Source organism: Chiloscyllium plagiosum, chromosome 7 (assembly GCF_004010195.1).
Source record: "Chiloscyllium plagiosum isolate BGI_BamShark_2017 chromosome 7, ASM401019v2, whole genome shotgun sequence".
Lineage (NCBI taxonomy): Eukaryota > Metazoa > Chordata > Chondrichthyes > Orectolobiformes > Hemiscylliidae > Chiloscyllium > Chiloscyllium plagiosum.
In genome coordinates this window covers 117,714,349-117,736,671 of record NC_057716.1, presented here as the reverse complement: position 1 = coordinate 117,736,671, position 22,323 = coordinate 117,714,349, and the positions used below count along the sequence as shown (strand labels likewise).

At 41.8% G+C, this 22,323-nt stretch overlaps 1 protein-coding gene across 1 annotated transcript in view; it reads right to left on the bottom strand.

Annotated features, from left to right (window-relative positions):
* Nucleotides 1-22,323, bottom strand: part of vwa8 (von Willebrand factor A domain containing 8) — a 340,247-nt gene that overhangs the window by 16,638 nt on the left and 301,286 nt on the right. Inside the window, 3 exon segments of the mRNA XM_043694451.1 lie at nucleotides 4,304-4,402; nucleotides 16,341-16,499; nucleotides 21,462-21,587. Of these exon segments, the coding sequence (XP_043550386.1) occupies nucleotides 4,304-4,402; nucleotides 16,341-16,499; nucleotides 21,462-21,587 (384 nt within the window).

Genomic DNA, 22,323 nt, shown 5'->3' with positions numbered 1-22,323 from the left:
CCGAGGTTAGAATTGAACCCAGGTCCCTGGCACTGTGATGCAGCAGTGCTAACCATTGAGCCACTGTGGCAAGTTTACAATTAGACTTGAAATGTTAACTGTTTCTCTCTCCACAGATGTCGCCAAACTTGCTGAGTTTCTCCAGCATTCTCTATGTTTGTTTCAAATTTTCAGCTTCCGTAATATTTTGCTGATTTAAGAGGTGATTATTGATTGTTAAACACCTTCATAACTCACCTAATTAATATTCAGCATCCTATCTTACCAAGTTTACAGAGGAGCTGGTCTTTTTGTAAATATCCACTGAGTAGCGAGTTATTCCGGGTTTGGTGCATGGTTATGTGGGATTGAAACTGGATGTGAAAGTCAGAGGGGACGGGTTAGTAATTAATGTGGCACATCGGTAAGATAGGAAGCGAAAATTCACTAGGCCTTGCGCTGGAAACCTTGGAAAAAGAATTTCATAATACTCCACCATTACTGCAGCTTCTCTGATCTTAGAAACATTATGGTCTTCTGGTTGGGACCTTACTCCCAAAGAAATAATTTTTTAAAATATTGTTTCATTACCTCCCTAAGGTTTTCAAAGTCTAGCTCAAACTTATTGATCTAAACTGCCTATCAAATAGTTATTTGTTTTTCTCCAACAAATTCCATAATTTTGCCTGGCAACCTCTGGCACTGACTCAAGAATTATGAACAACAGCTTTCACTATATCATAGTCACTAGTCTGCATAAGTAAATGGAATGAATACACTGCCAAAACCTTCGCTGCAAATTCATTCACACAACATTTAGCAATTGAAGTTTCATGGTCATTTTCTCAAGTGACATAGTTCAGCTTCTTCTCACTGAATTTAGGCGTCAAGTAAAAGTTTTTTTTGGAAGTAAAATGCAGTATCCTGAAGTTTTACTGATATCTTGTGTTCACCTACTCCTAGCCTTACTCTGTCGAATTCAAATTTTCCTCCTTTTGAAATTCAAGACTTTTCCTTTAGCTTCCATTGTGGAATTTCAAGTTTAAATATTCTTTAAATTTCTTTCTTTCTCCAGTTGAAGAGACTTATTCAAGTTGTTTCATTTCAAATTGAATTCTTGCTACATCAGCCTGAGCGCGATCAGGATCAGCATTTTCCTCCTCAAGCTCGACAAGCCTAAGGCCCTCTAACAGAAAACAAAATTCACATCTCCCTCTTACAATCACTGAATCACACTTAAGTGGTCATGATTTGGAGATGCTGGTGTTGGACTGGGGTGTATAAAGTTACAAAGCACACAACACCAGGTTATAGTCTAACAGGTTTAATTGGAAGCACACTAGCTTTCGGAGCATCGCTCCGTCATCAGGTGTTTGTCCACAACCACCTGATGAAGGAGCGTCGCTCCAAAAGCTAGTGCTTCCAAATAAACCTGTTGGACTATAACCTGGTGTTGTGTGATTTTTTAACTATTAAGTGGGAGATGTTTAAACTTTGTTCCCTACGTTACGTGTCACCCACAAAATGGAACTTTCTTTCATCCATTTGGACTAAGTGGTGGCCTAGTGGCATTATCACTGGATCATTAATCTAGAGACCTGGGTAATGTTCTAGGTACCTGGCTCAAATCCTGCCATTCCAGATGGTGCAATTTGAATTCAATTTTTTTAAAAACCTGGAATTAACAGTCTAATGGCTACCGCGAAGCCATTACCGATTGTTGGAAAAACTCATCTGGTTCACTAACGAGGGAATAAAATCTGCTGTCCTTCCCTGGTCTGGCCTGCATGTGACATTAGACCCACAACAGCATGACTGACTCTTATCTGCCCTCTGAGCAATTAGGGATGCACAATAAATGCTGGCCCTGCCAGAAATGCCCATCATGAATAGAAAAAAGCATCTACTCTGTCAAGTCCTCTCAGTATCTTATGTCTCAATAACATCACCTCTCATTCTTCTAAACTCCAGTGGATATAAAGGTAAAAACAATAACTGCAGATGCTGGAAACCAGATTCTGGATCAGTGGTGCTGGAAGAGCACAGCAATTCAGGCAGCATCCAATGAGCAGCGAATTTTATTCCTGATGAAGGGCTTTTGCCCGAAACGTCGATTTTGCTGCTCGTTGGATGCTGCCTGAATCTTCCAGCACCACTGATCCAGAATCCAGTGGATATAAGCCCAGCCTATCCGATCTCTCCCATCCCAGGAATCAGTCGAGTAAACCTCTTCTGAACTACTTCAAATCTATCTCATTTCTCAAGTAAGAAGATCAACAAGTGTACAAACAGAGAATGACCTCAAAGGCAAGTTGCCCTTACTGCAAGGGAAATGGAAAATAAAAGCAGGAATTTTTGTTTTATTATCTGATGGCAAATGAGCTAACAAGACTAGAATTTACCGCCCATCCCGAATTGCCCTTGAAGTGAGCGGCTTTCTAGGACATTTCAGAGGGCAGTTCCTAAACAAAAACGTTGCTTAGAGTTTAGAGTCACATGTAGGCCAGCCTGGATGAATATGGCAGATTTCTTTTATTAAAGGACGTGGGTGAACCAGAAGGTGAAAGTGCAGCAAAACATCCCGACAACAGTGGTATAGAGTAGTAATCCAGAGACCCTGGCTCATGCTCTGCAAGTATGGGTTCAAATCTCACCATGGGATCTGATGGAATTTAAGAAGTTAGTGGCAGTGATGGTAACCATGAAAGTATTGTTTAATGATTAAAAAACCTTCTGGTTCACCCATGTCCTTTAACAAAAGAAATCTGCCATATTCATCCAGGCTGGCCTACATGTGACTCTAAATTCTAAGCAACATTTCTGCCCTCTGAAATGTCCTAGAAAGCCGCTCACTTCAAGAGCAATTAGGGATGGGCGGTAAATGCTGGTCTTGTTAGCTCATTTAACATTAGACAATAAAACAAAAGTTCCTGCTTTTATTTTCCATTTCCCTTGCAGTAAGGGCAATTTGCCTTTGAGGAAACTAACCATAGGTCATTCATGGACTTGGACATCCAGACCCCTCCGTACCTCAGAGTTTATATCCTCTCTCCACTGAAATAAACTGCTGCCAATATGTAGTCATGCTAACTTTTCAATGAAGATAGCAAATATTTAACCTTGTTTATTTAAACACAGGTAAGTTCCAGTATACCCATTTTACAGTCTCTTAATTTGAATCCCAGACCAACTCTGGACTTGTTGCTATCCTCTAATTATGACAATTTGGCAACACCAAGAATGTTCGGAAAGAAATTGAAATTTCCCAATGACTGATGGAAAGAATCACATGTCAAGATTCATGTTTTAAGACTTTACCAAACAAACTTAAATCAAAATAGCTCAAGCATTTCTTTACAGACAACTATTATGCCAAACAAAAGGAAATGGTACTTCTCATTAACTCAGTAATACAAATATTATAAATAGTACAAAATATTTTACAACCCATTTGGATGTTATACCATGCTCCCAGCTGACATAACATTTGATAGATTCAGTTCTAAAGTCCACCTGGCTTTTTAGTAGGCTCCCTTCTCACTGCCAAATTAGAAAAAGTCTTTTAGTGACCTTCAAATGTCATTCAACTCAATCTTCTCAATATCACCTAATTGACTTTCAGTAGTAAGGCTTGTGATACCTTGGTCCTTGGCTCTCTACAAGACTCCGTTCTTCTAACAGAAAACAAATTCTCATTAGTACTCTGCCATATAGCTAACACAAAATAATCTATTTCTCTATTTTTCAAGCGGCATCTGGTTCTGTCAATCCATTTGGGTCCACTTTTGAGTGTTCCTATCCAGAAAGACCAGCTGTTTATAGTTTGTGCGTGGTGTGAAAACCATCATTTGATTTTCTACTTATTTCATTCTGGCCTCTTTCTCCATGAGAACCAGATTACATGGGCCTGTCTCCTGACAGATATTAACAGTTGCTCTAATCAGGACTTGCTATTTTGCTTTAAATGGAAAGAAACATTTCTTGCATTTGTAGCACTCAACAGCAAACAGGTTCTGGGGACTGAAGGCCACCCCAACTTCTATTCCTGATAAGGCATGCCCTCCTTCTTTGCTATCAGAGATAGGAGCAGTACCTTGGCACACAGAGAAACAGGAGCAGGGCATTCTGCTCAAGACACTTATACTATATCATTAATTTATGCCTGCTCTGTATCTTAACTCTGCAGTCCCTAAACTCATTAGCTCCACAGCCTTCTGAACGCTTCCTTTATTTCAATGAGCTGCTTTTTGTGTTAGCGAGCAATGCAGTGAATCACATCAACAGAGGCCACCAGCAGTGACAAGCAAGGAACAAAACCAATTACCTTCATAATCTGAAGCCTCTCCTTGTTGTTTCTTGGAAGTTTGTTGCTCCTGACTAGCTCAATGTTGAATCCATCTCCTGAGTGACCAACAATGTCATACTAAAGAGACAAAACAAACAGAAAATTAGATGCAGTAAATGTTGAATAAGCCTCCAGAATATGTTGATATTGAGTATTCATCAGCAACACCAGCATTACGTTTTTTTTTATTCATTCGTGGGATATAGATATCACTGGCTGGGCCAGTACTTATTGCCTATCACTAGATGACCTTGCAAAGGTGATAAGCTGCTTGCTTGAACCACGGCTATCCATGTGCTATAGGTAGACCCACTTGCTATTCAGGAGTGAATTCTACAATGTTGTCCTAGCGACACTGAAGGAATGGTGAGGTATTTCCAGGTTTGGATGATAAGTGGCCTAGACGGGAACCTCCTGGTGTCTGTGATCCTATATATCTGCTGTTCTTGTTCTTCTAGATGGGCAGCTCCGGTTGTGGGCTTGTAAACTACTATTGAAAGACCTTTAGTGAATTTTTTCAGTGCATCTTGTAGATAGTATACACTATTGCTGAGGGTCAGTGGTGCTGCATAATGGCTCAGTAGTTAGAGTTGCTGCCTCACAGTGCTAAGGACCTGGATTCAATTTCCAGCCTTGGGTGACTACCTCTGTGGAGTTTGCACGTTCCCCAAGTTTTTGTGTGGGTTTTCATTGGGCGCTCTGGTTTCTTCCCACAGTCTGAAGACGCGTAGTTTACGTGGATCGACCATGCTAAATTGTCCGTAGTGTTTAGCAATGTGCAGCCTTAGTGCCTTAGCAGGAGGGTTTGTTCTCAGACCTCTCGTCACCATGCTGGGTAACATCATCAGTGAGCCTCTGGTGAAGAGCTGGTGTTTTGTCCTGCTTTCTATTTATGTGTTTTGGTTACTTAAGGTGAGTGATATCATTTCCGGTTCTATTACTCAGAGGTTGGTAAATGGGGTCCAAATCGATGTGTTTATTGATGGAGTTCCGGTTTGAATGACAGGCCTTTAGGAATTCCCGTGCATGTCTCTGTTTAGCCTGTCCTCAGATGGACGTGTTGTTCCAGTCAAAATGATGTCTTATTTGTCTGTGTGTAAGGATACTAGTGATAGTGGGTCATGTCTTTTGGTGGCTAGTTGGTGTTCGTGTATCCTGGTGGCTAGTTTCCTTCCTGTCTATCTGATGTAGCGTTTGTTACAGTGACTTTCGTTTTTCTGGTTGTTGTACAAGGTCCTTTAGGTTCATCAGCTGCTGTTTCAGTGTGTTGGTAGGTTTGTGGGCTACCATGATGCCAAGGGATCGGAGTAGCCTGTTTGTCATTTCCGAGATGTCCTTGATGCATGGTAATGTGGCAAGAGTTTCTGGATCCGTTGTGTTTGCTTGTTTGGGTTTGTTTAGGAATCGGTAGACTGTGTTTATTGGGTACCCATTCTTCTTGAATACACTGTATAAGTATTCAAAAAACACAGCCCACTGATTCCTAAACAAAAAACTCAAACAAGCAGACATAACGGGCCAGGAAAATCTAGTCACATTACCATACATGAATGACATCTCTGAAATGACTACCAAACTACTCCAACCCCTTGGCAACAACCTATACCAACAACCAGCAAAACAAATGTCATTTACAACTATGCAAGACTGTAACAAACACTAGTATCCTTACACACAGGCAAAGGAGGACACCACTTCGGCTGGAACTACGCATCCATCCTAGGACAGGCTAAACAGAGAAACGCACAGGAATTCCGAAAGGCCCAGCATTCAAACCATCAATAAACACATCGATTTGGACCCCATTTACCAACCTCTGAGAAAATAACCAGAAATGATATCACCCATCTTAAGTAACCAAGACACATAAATAGAAAGTGGGACATAACACCAGCTTCACTGGAAGCTCGCTGATGATGTTACTCAGCATGGTGACAAAACATCTCTAAACAAACCTTCCAGCTCAGTGAGCAAACTTACAATGTGAACCTCAACCTGAGCTACAAATCTTCTCAAAATCTAGTTCATTAGCTTTGGTAAAGGTGTGGTTACAGGGAAAGGGTAGTGGGCTGGTTCCATGTGGGATGCTCTTTGGAGGGTTAGATTAGATTAGATCAGATTCCCTACAGCGTGGAAACAGGCCCTTCGGCCCAACAAATCCACACCGACCCTCCGAAGAGTAACCCAGTCAGACCCATTTCCCTCTGACCAATGCAGCTAACACTATGGGCAAGTTAGCATGGCCAATTCACTGGACCTGCACATCTTTGGACTGTGGGAGGAAACTGGAGCACCTGGAGAAAACCCAAGCAGACACGGGGAGAATGTGCAAACTCCAAACAGACAGTCACTCAAGGCTGGAATTGAACCTGGGATCCTGGTGCTGTGAGGTATCAGCGCTAACCACTGAGCCACCGTACTGCCCCAAAAACTATTTCCCTGACCGGAATTTAAACCTGGGCCGTGGCGATGAGAGCGCTAAATCTTAAGCACTAGACCAATAGGGAGACAGGTTGGTGCAGACTCAGTGGGCTGAATGGCGTTTTGCCACACTGTAGGGATTCTATGTATATGTGGTGGTAAGAGTGAATGCTTGTGGATGTTGTGCCAATCAAGTGGGCTACTTTGCTCTGCATGATGTCAAGTATCCTGAGTGTTGTCAGAGCTACACTGATCCAGTCAAGCAAGGAATATTCTATTGCACTCCTGACTTGTGCCTTGTAGGTGGGGGGCAGGCTTTGGAGAGTCAGGTGGTGAGCTATTCACTGCAGTATTGCTGGCTTCTGACTTGCTCTTTAGCCACAGTATTCATATGGCAGTTTAGTTTCTGGTCAACGTTAATCCCCAAAATGTGGATTGTGGGGGATTCAGTAATGGTAATACCATTGAACGTCAACTGGCGATAGTTAGCTCATCTCTTATTGGAGATGGTCATTGTCTAGCATTTGTGTGGCACGATGGTAACTTGCCACTTTTCAGCCCAAGCCTGGATATCGTCCAGGTCTTGCTGTGGTTAGGTTTGGACTACTTCAGTACAGGCTGAACTTCCTGAGTCTGGTACTCTCTGGTCTGCCAGCTGCAGAAACTTCCTGGTTTTCCCTGTCTTGGCTCTATCTCAATCTTTATTCATATTACTTTTTGTTATACTTTGTCAAGTTTAGGCACCCTATAACCTGTTTTTGGTGTTCAAATGGAAAATCTTTCACTTGTCAGACTTGTGATTGATACAAGTCAAGGTAAAATTAGATTAGATTAGATTAGATTACCTACAGTGTGGAAACAGGCCCTTCAGCCCAACAAGTCCACACCGACCCTCCGAAGAGAAACCCACCCCCCTATATTTACCCCTGACTAATCCATCTAACACTACTGGCAATTTATCATGGCCTATTCACCTAACTATGGGAGGAAACCCACGCAGACACAGGGAGAATGTGCAAACTCCACACAGAATTGAACCTGGGTCACTGTGAGGCAGCAGTGTTAACCACTGAGCCACCATTCAAGTGTTTGTGTTCTGAATGTACTTGAGCTGCAGTGGGGCGGCAGATTCTCTGACCCTGAGACAACCGTATCAGGGAAGTACAACCTGCATAAATAAACTTCAGAAGTCAAGACTATGTTGCTAATCTGCTCTGATTTTAACTCCCAGTAGCAATTCTGTCTCCACTCAAGAGGTGTCAACATTTGCTGACAATACAACAATGCAGGGGTTGCAGAAATAGGAAGGCCTCATGGTTCATAGACACAAACTTTTAAAGGTGGCAAGAGAGTTAGGAATGTTGTTTAAAACAAACATACAGGCTTTGTAATCAGAGACAGGACAAACACAAGGAAGTTATGACATAAACTTTGACAAAAGTGTAATTAGTTGTACCTCAGCTCGTGAACTGTGTTGTATTCTGGGCACCACACTTTAGCACAGATGTTGAAGAACTGGAAATGACTGGGGTGTTCCAAAGAACAAGGTTTATGGATAGATTGAAGGATTTAAACTTGACCCCTTTTTGCTGGCAGTGGAATTAGTAATTAGAGGGCAATAATTTGCAACAGAACCAGAGGGAGTGATGGAGAATGTTTTTAAGTGGGGGGAATTGTTTTGATCTGAAACGTACTTCCTGAAAGAGTGTAGAAGCTGATTTAATATAACCTTTCTATAAGACCATAAGAAATGGGAACAGGATCAGGCCATTCAGCCCCTGGCCATGTAATTGGATCATGCCCAATCAGACATTCCTCACATCCACTTGCCTGTCCTTTCCCCATAACCTTTGATCCTCCGACTGATCAAGAACCTATCTATAGCAAAAAAGATATTGCTCGAGAAACTCAGCTGATCTGGCAGCATCTGTAGAGAGAAAGCAGAGTTATCATTTTAGGTCCAGTGACCATTCCTCAGAACTGAAGAATCTACCTGTTTCAAACTTAAATATACACAACGACTCTGCCCCCCCAGCCCCCTTAGCCTTTTATGGCAAGGAATTCCAAAGACATTTAACCCTCGAGAAGACATTCCTCCTCATCTCAGTTCTGAATTGACACTTCTTTCCACTGACACTATGCCCTCTGGTCATAGACTATCCCATGAGGGGCAACATCCTCTCAGCATTTACTTTGTCAAGCCCCTTAAGAACCATTTATGTTACAATGAGATCACCTCCCATTCTCGAAACTCCAGTGAGTACAGTCCCAATCTGTCTAGAAAATCCTCAAAATCAGGGATCATCCTTGTGAACCTTCCCCAAACTACCTCCAATGAAATAACATTTTTCCCTGAATAAGGATAGCATAACTGCTCACAGTAATCCAGATGTGGTCTTAGCAGTACCTTGAACAGTTGGATTAAGACATCCCTATTCCTATACTCCAAACCCCTTGAAATAAAGACCAATATTCCATTCGCCTTCCTGATTATCCACTGTGCTTTGTGCTAACTTTCTCAGTTTCTGAAGTTTCCCTACATTTAAATAAAATGCTATCCTTTTGATCTCCCTTCCAAAATGAACTTCATATTTTTCCATTTGCCAACTTTGTACCCACTTACTTAACCTATCTGTATATCCCTGTAAGCTGTTTGCAACCCTCTCGTAACTTGCCTTTCCACCTATTTTGAGTTGGCTACAAGTCTGGCCACAGTACATTCGCTTCCTTTCTCCAAGTCATTAATATATATTGCAAACAGTTACAGTCCCAGGACTGATCCCTGCAGAACCCTATTGGTTGCATGTTGCCAACCTGATAAAGAACCTCTTATCTATTTTCTGCCTATTAGCCAATTCTCTATCCATTCCAATGTACTACTGCCAATACCATGGGCTCTTACCTACCATGGAAAGTTGGGCATATATTTCTCAGAATCATTGCGCACAGAAGGTGGCCGATCTGCTCATTGTGCTTATGCCAGCTCTTTGAACGAGCAATCCCATTTGCCCCGGTGCCCCTACTCTGTCTTCAAATTTATCTAATTCAGTTTTTTTAAGGAATTTGCAATTCCCAACCAATAATTTGTGCTGTTGGGACTCCCAATTCCTGGACTAGAATTATTTAAAAGGTCAATGGCCTTAAATTCTCTTTTTCTTCCTCATATTGTGTGTGTGTGTATATGTGTTTGTGTGTGTGTGTGTGTGTGTGTGTGTGTGTGGAAAAAGAAAACCTTAGGAATGCAAAGGTGACATTGAGAATGTATGCTGCTCAATGCCAGCTCACAGTCCCAGTGCGGAGGCTGAGGAACACTAACCAGAAGCTTCCACAACAGAATAGTGATCACTGGCTTGTTCTTGTGCACATCAGATTATTCAGTCCAGTACAGCGCTCCCTTCCAATCCCCTTGACTCTACTTAAAACAATGGGCTAGCTGACTGCAAAAGGAAGACAAAGAACAAAGAGAACAAAGAACATTATAGCACAGGAACAGGCCTTAGGCCCTCTAAGTCTGCGCCGATCCATATCCTCTGTCTAAATCTGCTGCTTATTTTGGAAGGATCTGTATATCCCTCTGCTCCCTGCCCATTGATGAATCTGTCTAGATACATCTTAAATGACAGTATCGTGCCTGCCTCTACCACCTCCGCTGGCAAAGCATTCCAGGCACCCACCACTCTTTGTGTGAAGAACTTTCCATGCATATCTCCCCTAAACTGTTCCCCTCTCACTATGAACTCATGACCCCTAGTAATCTCTGGGCAAAAAGCATCTTGCTATCCACCCTGTCTATACCTCTCATGATTTTGTAGATCTCAATCAGGTCCCCCTTCAACCTCCTTCTTTCCAATGAAAATAATCCTAATTACTCAACTTCTCCTCATAGCTAGCACCCTCTATACCAGGCAACATCCTAGTGAGGAGAAAGTGAGGTCTGCATTCCTGAAGAAGGTCTTATGCCCGAAACATCGATTCTCCTGTTCCCTGGATGCTGCCTGACCTGCTGCGCTGTTCCAGCAACACATTTTCAGCTCTGATTCCTGAAGAAGGGCTTATGCCCGAAACGTCGATTCTCCTGTTCCCTGGATGCTGCCTAACCTGCTGCGCTTTTCCAGCAACACATTTTCAACATCTTGATGAACCTCCTCTGCACTGTATCCAAAGAATCCACATCCTTTTGGTAATGTGGCGAACAGAACGGTACGCAGTATTCCAAATGTGGCTGAACCAAAGTTTTATACACCTGTAACATGACCGGCCAACTCTTTTACGCAATAACCTGTCCGATAATGGAAAGCATGCCATGTGCCTTCTTGATCACTCTACTGACCTGCGTTGTCACGTTCAGGGAACAATGGACCTGAACACCCAGATCTCTCTGTACATCAATTTTCCCCAGGACCTTTCCGTTTACTGTATAGTTCGCTGTGGAATTGCATCTTCCAAAGTGTATTTGTCCGGATTGAACTCCATCTGCCATTTCTCTGCCCAACTCTCCAATCTATCAATATTTTGCTGCATTCTCGGACAGTCCCCTTCACTATCTGCTACTCCACCAATCTTAGTGTCATCTGCAAAAACCCACCTAGTTCACTAATGTCCTTTAGGGAAAGACACCTGCTGTCTGTACTCGGTTTGGCCTACAGTAACTCTCTGACCCAATGCAACATGTTTGACTCTTAACTGCCCTCTGAAATTACCTGTAGCCATTCAGTTGTATTAAAGAAAAATTACCACTATCTTCTTGAGGGCACTTAGAGATCGAAAGTATACTGCATACTGGTCTTGTCAATGACTACTATATCCTAAAAATAAAGTAAAGGAAATCTTTATCCTCTGCTCCCAAACTGTAATTCTTTCAATATGCCTTCACTTGCACAGTAATTATACATCAGGGAGCTCCAGTATAAACAGTAAACTATTATTATATAGCTTTCATTTTGAGGTCTCAGAGGATAAATCATTTATCATCTGCACACTTGTTGAGGAAAAACATCAAAACGTGCCAATAAAATATACAGCTCAGCCTGGGTGGGGTCACTGAACACAAACTTCACTCTGCAGTCTGTTCACAATAGACCAGATTCATTTGAAGGTGGGCTTGCTCAGATTTATCCAATATAGTTGTTCCAGCCACATTAGTTACAAATGATTGTTAATTCTATTTAAGCAGCTTAATGTTGACATAGAACTGTAAACGGTTGCAGTCATGAAATTGTCCATTTATCCCAATCCCCTGCGTACTTGCAGGAGAACAGGATGTGACTGGCAGTTCATCAACACCTAATCTACTGTGTACTGGTTTGAGTCCTGATGAACTACCCAGTCACATCCTTCTCTCTTTAAGACTTTGTAGAAGCTAACAAAAACAATGACAGTTCCGATGAAGGGTCACTGGAGCCGAAACATCTACTCGGCTTTCTTTTCCTCGATGTTGCCAAACCTGCTAAGTTTCTCCAGCAATTTCTGCTTCTGTTTAAGAATAATGACAGATTGGGTGCCTACAAAAAATGCCACACTTTCTTTTGTTTAGAAGTAAATTTGTCAGGTTTTGATTCAATGTATCATCCATCTCACTTGCCATTTCTTCTAAGATCCTAGGAGGAAATCCATCAGGATCAGGGCACCCGTCAGCCCACTGCTCCAATACCACTTGAGTACCACATTTCTGGTAATTGTGATTTTCCTGAGTTCCTCCCTCTCTTCCATTTCCTGATTTATTGCTTCTTCTAGTGTGTCATTTGTACCCTCAATATTGAGTCAATTAACTGTGGCGTTGGAAAATGCACAGCAGGTGAGGAGCAAGAGAGTTGACGTTTTGGGCAAAACCCTCCTCACTATATCCTTAACAATGAAAACTGATGAAGATACCTGTTAAATTCATCTGCCACTTCCTTATTTTCCATGATTAATTCTCCAGTCTCATTTTCAATAGGACCCAACATTCAAACAGTTAACTCTTTTCTTTAAGTATTTCTAGAAACTCTTACTATTTGTTTTCATACTTCAGGGTATCTTTCCCTCACACCTAACTTGAATTTTTTCAGTCCATTACTTTTTGTTATTCTTTGCTGTTATTTATATTGTGTCCAAACCTCTGACTTGCCACCTGTCTTTGCAAAATTATTAAACTTTTCTTGTCTGTTTGATACTGTCTTTAACATTTTTATTTCTCAGTAGAATACATCGAGTGTTAGATTTCTGAAATATCTTTTAAATGTCTGCTACCGCCTGTCTATTGACCTAACTATAACCGCGCCTAAGTATTGCCATTTCACTTTAAACAGTTCAGCTTTCATGCCCTCATAACTGCCTTTATTTTTAAATTTTAAAAGGTTGTCTTAGACTCATTCTTCTTTCTCTCAAACTGAACACAAAATTCAATAAATCTCTGGGTGGGTGTGTGCATGTGCATGTGTCTGTGTATGGCAGCTTGGCCTAAACTACTGGTCAAGTAGGTTTGGAGACTAAGAGGCTGCAAGTTGAAGAAGTTAATTACTTGCTCTTCTAAAAATTTGCTTTGGCTGAGAACTTCCCTTGAAATCGGGTCTTCACTTACTGCCAGTTCTTTAATGGAATCTATTGGAGTGCAAACCAGGCACAGCCCTTTCTTTGTGAAAGCTTTCACTGTTGAGGCTGTAAGCTGCAAATAGCTCTGTTCTATTTCTCTCCAATACAGTGAGTGCACACGAACACATGGTGCATTTTATTGCATCCCAGTCTCTAGCCAGACTGCAAAAGGACCACTTCTGCCTTCATCTCTTTGCAAAGCAAAAGACAAAAAAGAGATGATAGTTCTGTGGATTCCTTCATTTCTGCCCAGTGACAACATCTAACACACCTAAATCAAGCTGAGTGGAAGCAGAATGATTGAAATAAATCCCTGGAGCCAAAATGTGCAGAATTTCTCTCTCCTTGCAGCTCTGCCATATCTATTTAATTAATCTTTACCCATTGTGTGAATGAAACTATAGCTCTGATGACAACTGAGCTGGAGGTCACTATAGGTATTGATTAATGCTCCAAGTGAGAAGGGGAATAAGATGACCTGTTTGGTTTGTAAGTGGGGATAAGCTAACTTGCTGTCTGTATCTAGACTGCTGCGATTCCTGCGCTGTTCAGCTGGGACCTCAACAGCTGGGATTGCATGTTGGAAACTAGTCTAAGCGTGTACAATTCATTTCTCACCCAGTAGGGCTGAGGAAAACTGGAATTCACACTTTGTGGAATTGTTAAACCAGGCTTTGTAGATGATGAGGGAACTGTAAAGCTTGTGTTCTCATATCAAAGTACAAATGTGGCTGAGACTGGCTTCTGCCACTGAATCTTATGTAGAAGCGAGTACTTGGCTAGTTGTGTTCCTTTCCATCCCCATACAGATTTGTTTCCTTATCTACATGGTCAATTGCCTTCCAAAACCTCCAAACAGAACCTGATTTCAGCACTCTTTCAGGTAGTGCATTCAATACCATCACTGTCATCTCTGTAAAGATATATCTCATTTCCTCTTTTGTTCTTTTGCCTCTTAGTTTAATTCCAATTATTGACCCAGTTGTCAGGATAAATTGTTTCTTCCTATTTGCTATATCAAAATGTCTCCAGCAACTCTCCTTGACCTTCTGTACTCCAGCGAGAACAATGCCAACCTCTTCAGCCTCTCCTCATAACTGAAGACCCTCATTCCTGACATCCTTCCAAAAGTATGGTACTCAGTTGAGTCCACAATCTCCAGTTAAGGCTGAACCTGTGATCTATGAGGATTTAATACGATATTCTTGTTTTTGTACTTGAAGCTCAGTATCCTGTGCACCTTCTTAACTGCTTTTGAAACCTGCCCTGCCAACAGAGATTACTGAATAAAGAAATGCACATTACACTAAATAAAAGGAAGGAAAACAATTTTAAATTTGTTTAGGAGGTTGTGCAATTCAAGTCTTTTTAAATTTAATTTTTTTATTATTTCAATTCGCATTTGTCAGTCATCACTGGCATACAGCTGCAGAGGACATCAGGTTCAATCTGTTGTACAAACCCGCCTGAACGTGTGCATTCAAGACCTCAGGGAAACATCTGACAGCATTTTACAACCCTTGAGGCTGAGATCTGAAGGCACTTGGCAAGCAAAACTTAACTTTTGACATGTATTCATTGCTGCCTCAGAGACAAAGGTGACAGCTAGTTTGTGCATAGTAAGCTCCCAAAAACAGCAATGATGTGGAAAATCAATGAGTCTGTTTTGCTGGTGTAGGTTGAGGGATAAGCACAGCCAAGCAAACAAAAGCAGCAAGTGCCAAACATCTCATCTGAAAACTGAACATCAGCCATACCACTGTAAAAGAGTGAGATATGAAACAGAGTCCTGAGCACTTTTCCAACTATTGACAACATTGTGTCATTTCAGCTTATCACTTGCTCCAATTTGAGCTTTACCCGTCCGCAATTACTCTTGGAAGGAGTACAGACTATACTGAACTTTGGGCCTTAGCTGCCATTCAATTAGACCATGGCTCAAACGTATCTTGACTTCATTTTCTGCCTTGTCCCCATATTCTTTAACGCCTTTGGACGATAAAAATTGGTCACTCTTAGTTTAGAATTTGAATTGACTTTGTCTAAACAGATTTTCTTCCTGGGAGATGTGAGGTGTCCAAACTACCACTTCACATTGTATAAAGACAGGCTCTCTGGTACCACCCCTGAACTCCTCGCTCTAATTTTAATAGCACCTCTTATTCTTTCCCACCAAGTCAGCAACATTAATCATCTTGAAGTCCAGAACAGGATCTCCCTTTCATCTTCTCTACTTGAGGGAGTACAAGCCAAACTCGAGGCAATTCATTCTCATAGATTTTTAAAATTCATTCACAGGACGTGGGTGTCACTGGCTGGGCCAGCATTTACTGCTTAATCCTCATTAATCTTGAGAAGCCAGTGGTGAGCTACCTTACTGGGCCTGAAGGTGGTAGACAGGCTTTGGGGAATCAGATGGGGAGTTACCCACTGCAAGAGTCTTATACTTGTTCTTGTAGCCACAGTATTTATTGTACATCAGTCTTGTTCAGTTTCTGATCATGGTAAACACCAGTGGGGGTATGAATATTATTAAGATTATAATCATAATTATAATTTAAATTTTAATATCTGATGCAGTTTTATGCAAGTTTGAAATGCTATGTCCAGATTACTAAAAACAGGCCAGGAAAAAAGCCATGTTTATTAAGTATGAGGAGTTTTGATGGAGAGCACATATTTCACTGACAGGAGGGCTAGTAACCAGAGGGCACACAGAAATAAAAAAAATAAACTATTAGGAGGGGAGCATTTTTCTTACACAGTTTATTATTTCAGTCTCATAATATGGAAGGAAGGTGCAGTGCGTTCCAAAGGGTAACTGGGTAAATATTTCAAAGCATTCGTAAGGCTATGGAGAAAGAGCAAGGGGAAGGGGGACTATCTGATGGATCTTTCATCAGACGTGACAGGCAGTAAGGCCTGAATTGTCTCCTCTGTGCTGCTTGATTTCAAAGTTCCCCTGCTTACGTGAGCTTTCCAAAACACAAAGTTGGCTGCTGGTGCTAAGCAGCCTTAAATATACCTTAAACTTATGCTCGTAATTCTCAAAGGCTTCTAAAACCATACAGACAGCCTCCATGGAGCGCTCCAGCCTGCCGTCCAGTCCGTTGAAGCGGTACATACTCCCAGAGACATCCACCAAAAGCCGGAGACGCTTGGGCTTTTGCTGGGGACTGCCGAGCTGAAAAGGCGAGTAAAATGTACTCAATCAGAATGGAATCCAAATAATTCACACAACAAAGGAAGCTTCCTGTATAACTGAAGAGACAAGCAAGCAAATAAATGCATTTACAGAACTGACCACCAACCCCTCCTCCTTATGACCCCTCTACAATCTGTCGACAGGTGACCTAAAGTTCATGAAAAGGCTTGATTGATACTGATTAGTTTGGAATGTAGCAGGGTTCCAAACAATAGTTGCACTTCCTCTTGTTGGGGTAAAAGCACATGGATTTCATCAGTTCCACCCAAAAGTATTTAAAACAAAAACTAAATCAAATTACAACTTGGAGGTCTGAAGCATTTAGAAAAGAAATCTGTATCATTCCCTTGAGGTAAAACATCAAAAGAAACTCTCTATATTGTAGGCTGCTGTTTAAAGCAGGCAATGTCCTGGTGAATCTTAATGAATCTCCTTTGCACACTCTCGGAGGCGATCACACACTTTCTATAGTGGGGCAACCAGAGTGCACGCAGTACTCCAGCTGTGGCCTAACCAACGTTAAATGCAGCTCCATCACTACCTCCTTGCTCTTGTATTCAATGCCTTGACTAATAAAGGCAAGTATCCTATTTGTCTCCTTAACCACTTTATCCACCTATCCTGCTGCCTTCAAGGATTTCTGGGCATGCACATCAAGGTCCCCCTAATCTTCTGTACTTCCCAGGATCCTATCATTCAATGTGAACAGCCTAGTCTTGTTAGTCCTCTCAGAATGCATTATCTCACGCTCTTCAGGATTAAATTCCATTAACCACTGTTCAGCCCAACTATATCAGCCTGTAGTTTAAGACTTTCCTGCTCACTACTTCCCACACCACTACATTTTGTGTTACCTGTGAACGTACTACTAGATTCATGTCCCGATCATTAATGCACAATACAAGCAACAATGGACTCATACCAAATTTATCGTGCATCACTGGACACGGGCTTCCAGTGATAAAAACAATCTTTCACCATCATCTTTTGCATCCTGGCGTTAAGACAATTTTGGGTCCAATTTGCTAAACCACCCTGGATCCCGATGGCTCTTAGCCTCTTAACCAGTCTGCCTTGGGGGACCTTGTCACTGATCAAGTGAAAGAATCAGTGTTACTGTGCACCTTCCAAATTCACAACCACTTCCATCTTGAAGGATAAGGGAACACCACCATCTGCAAGATCCCCTCCAAGCCACTCATTGTCCTGACTTGGAAATATACTACTGTTCCTTCATTGTCACTGGGTCAAAGTACTGGAATTCCCTCCCTAAGGGCACTGTTGATCTACAATGGACTGCTGCAGTTTAAGAAGGGAGCTCACCACACCTTCTCAAGAGCAAAGAGGCATGGGCAATAGATGCTGCCAGAGAGAGTGCGTGAGCCAGAGTGATGTGTGTAAGCCAGAAAGCGTGAGAGTCAGAGAGAATGCATAAGCCAGACTGTGTGTCAGACATTGCAAATGTGTGAACCAGTGCACGTGTGTCAGCCAGTGAGTCTAACTCTAGCTTTTATGTCACTATGACAGAATTCTCATGCTGCTAAAATTGGACCTACAAGCTTATGAGAAATGGATTTATTACTATAAGCACTAGGGAGCTGCCTTACAGAATCTGGGTTCCTGAAATTGAATACAAGATTGGTAGCATAACCCTTTACAGTTATCTCTTTCATTATGAGGCTATGTTCGGCATGGACTGATTGGGCCCAATGGACTGCTACCGTGCTGTGTGACTCTACCTTCTCCCCAGAGTGAGGTCTTTAACCTCATTCTCATTTTATCAAGTCTCAGAAAGTTGGCTGAAGAGAAGCTTTCTGGTTTGACTTCCAGGTCCTCTGCATATTCCCTTCAATGTGCTGATTCTCACAGTGGAGAAAGTGAGGTCTGCAGATGCTGGAGATCAGAGCTGAAAATGTATTGCTGGAACAGCGCAGCAGGTCAGGCAGCATCCAGGGAACAGGAGAATCGACGTTTCGGGCATAAGCCCTTCTTATTCCTGAAGAAGGGCTTATGCTGTTCCAGCAACACATTTTCAGCTCTGATTCTCACAGTGCCCTGGCCAAGCTTGTCAGACAGCTGCAGATTTTTTCTTCCTCCCTGTGGGAATGCCCTAGGCCTTCCCTTTTGGGCTGCTTAGTAACAGAGGTCCCTACTGTTTAAAACATGCTAATTTTATCTGACATGTCAGTGGCAATAGGACAAAATCCTTTAGACCCAGAACTTCAAAGTCAAAATCTTACAAAAGAAGTGAAACTGCTCTGTCAATTCAGCTTGACACTGGATGGGTCAGCTTCATGAGGGAAGGCAGCTAGGATTCTGAAAGGTCTCACATTAGAGTGAACATTATGTCTGACAAACTTAAGACATAAAATAATAGACTTGTAGGGGGAAAAAAACCACTTGTTGCATGACTCCATAGGCAATAAATGCAACTAATAATACAATGAAACTAAATAAAATGACATTACATGAATGATAATACCATAAAATATTAAAGAATATGGATTGTTCTGTTATAACATGTGTTTTGTTAGCGCAAATTCTGTATAATTTGATTGACGGATTTGGGACATTGTTTCTTAAGCACAAACATTTAAAATGTGTGTTGGCTGTAGCGCGATTACATTGTCAACTCTTCAAGCGCTGTTTCTAAAGCAGGATCCTCCAATACAAAGGTTGGACAAGAACTTTAAAATGGTTAACTAAGAGGCAGTCCATTTTTTAATTATCGGCTGAGAGTATAGTAAAAGATGTTTTGTTCAATAAGCCAGTTAGCCAAATGTTTCATTAATTCTTGAGCCTCTTTAACCTGAAACAAATACCAATGAATTAAATGGCCTTGTTTGAGTTACTTGTCAAGTTTAGAGATTTCTACAACAGGTTTCAGGACATCCTGAACTGAAACTCTTCTATATGTGGTATTCCCAGTTGAACTGGCAAATCTTGCTGAGGCCAGAACAACACCTTGTGATTGTCAGTGGGAATCGAACTGCTTCACGACTACTGCTTAATGGACAATCACTGGCCCCAAGTCTTGCTAGAAATGGCAACGCATGGGATGACTAGCTAGTTAGACCCTTTTCCCGAACCGTTCAGCTTGTAAACCATTTCCTTCTTCATTAAGCAAAAAACAGGGAAACAGAAGGAAATCAGGTGAAGTAGAGTGAAGAATTAGTCAAAAGAGATCAGGAGAGAAAGGAAGATATCCTTCCTGCTAATAGTCCACTTCCCTCTCGAATGCCTCGATTGAATCTGCCTCCACCACATAACGGACAAGACCAGCAGACGTACAGGAACACCATCACTGCATGTTAACTTCCAAGACACACACTATCCCAACCTGGAAATATATTATCATTCTTTCAGTGTCACTGGGTCAAAATCCTGGAACAGCATTGTGCGTGCACTCTTCTCAAGGGTAATTAGGGCTCAGCCAGTGACGTCCACATTCCATCAATGAATTAAAAAACAAGACATTCTCAGGCAATGCATTCTAGACCTTACCCTAATCATTGCTTGAAGAAATTTCTCATTATGGCATCTTTTGCCAAATTACCATAAATCTTAAATGCCTTAAACCCAGGGAGACAGTGGTGTAGTGTTAATGTCACTGGACTAGTAATTCAGATCACAGGCTAAAGTTTTGGGAATATTGGTCTAAATCCTACCATGGCAGACAGTGAAATCTGGATTCACAGAATAATAGAATCCCTACAGTGTGTAAACAGGCCATTTGGCCCAACATGTCCACTCTGAAGAGCAACCCACACAGACCCATTCCCTTACCCTATTGTCCTATATGCATGACCAATTCAGCTAACCTGAACATCTTTGGATTGTGGGAGGTAACCAGAGCACCCAGAGGAGAACATGCAAACTCCACACAGACAGTCACTCAACACTGGAATCAAACCCGGGTCCCTGGCACTGTGAAGTAGCAGTGCTAACCACTGAGCCACCGTGCCGATTTCAATAAATACCTGTGAGAGCTGGCCTAATGGCAACCATGCAATTGTTCTCAATTGTTGCAAAAATCCATTCTGGTTCACTAATTTTTTTTTAGGGAAGAAAATCAGCTGTCCTTAGCTGGTCTGGCCTGCATATAACTCCAGGCCTATGGCAATGTGGTTAACTCTCAACTACCCTCTGAGCAATTGGGATGGGCAATAACCAGCGACTCCCACATCCGATGAACAAATTAGAAAAGAACATGACTAGGATGCTAGCTGGTTTGGACAGTATGAGTTGTAAGGAGGTTAAGAAGAACTCGGGTTGTTTTTTCTGGATTTAGTTTCCTTTCTAGATCAGAGCAGTTGAATGGCCTTTGAAACATGATAACAATTCTGTGATTAGCACTGCAGCAATAATCACCTCATTAGTTAGGTTCTAACACAAATGATAACAAGTTTAATGAAGGACTAATCATAATCCAACCAGCCCTTAAAAATAACTGGGATGCTAAAGGTGGGATGCTGTTTTTGTGGACTGTCATAAATGAAACAACAGGCTTTGGAGAATTGCAATTCATAAGGTATCGCTTCTTCGCCTCAACACACTTATCGATTTGCACATAATGGCATGTGTGGCTATTTCCCTGGCAAGATTTGGCCTAAAATGATTTGCAGACATTTATCAAATTGGCCAAACATTTAAACATGCACAAAATATCATGGAGGGGAGAGGAACGAGAGGAGTGAAGTTTCCTCCATTCTATTGCTTAATGACATGAGTAAGTGGTGTTTTCTCTGATGTTATATTTCACACCCAGGGAGGGATGTATTATTAAGTGGTGCAGTAGCTCAATAGTACAACATACAGTGTAGGAAGGCTATCATTATACAAATGAGGCAAGACTGTACATCTTCACACCAAACCACAGGAAATGGCAGCAGATACTTAACCATATTAATCAAACTGTTTCCCTTTTCTCCTCAGACTCACCTCGGGTTCCAACTCCCCTCTACGTTTATAAATCGCCTTCTCTCCTGTCAAGCCATCGATTATTTTGGTGTCATCGAGTTCTCCAATTGACTGGTGCCGCAGCCATTGCCTCTCTTTGCCCTTAGCCTGTTAAAGACATGAAGAGTGAAGGTCATTTGGTGAAACTCTGTTCAGCTACACAGCCACACATTTTGTTTGAATTGGGACCATTTTACAAAGTGTATGTTTTAATTTATTCAGGAGAAAGTAACAACAGAATACACTAACGGAAATTGTCTAAACAAGTCCCAAAATACATTTCAACCTGTTGCGATGTTTGCAGTATCCAAGAACAATCAGGACGAGTAATCAGCTTAACCTCGGTTGTTGGTAAAATTCTAGAATCCATCATTAAGGATGAGGTTTCTAAATTCTTGGAAGAGCAGGGTCGGATTAGAACAAGTCAACATGGATTTAGTAAGGGGAGGTTGTGCCTGACAAACAGGACGGACAGCATGGAAACTGGCCACTTAGTCCATCAGATCCATGCTGGTATTTATGCTCTAAGCAAGACTTGATCCTCCAACCTTAAGACCCCCATAAGACATAGGAGTGGAAGTAAGGCCATTGGGCCCATCGAGTCCACTCCGCCATTCAATCATGGCTGATGCTGATGGGCATTTCAACTCCACTTACCCGCATTCTCCCCGTAGCCCTTAACTCCTTGTGACATCAAGAATTTATCAATCTCTGCCTTGAAGACATTTAGCGTCCCGGCCTCCACTGCACTCTGCGGCAATGAATTCCACAGGCCCACCACTCTCTGGCTGAAGAAATGTCTCCGCATTTCTGTTCTGAATTGACCCCCTCTAATTTTAAGGCT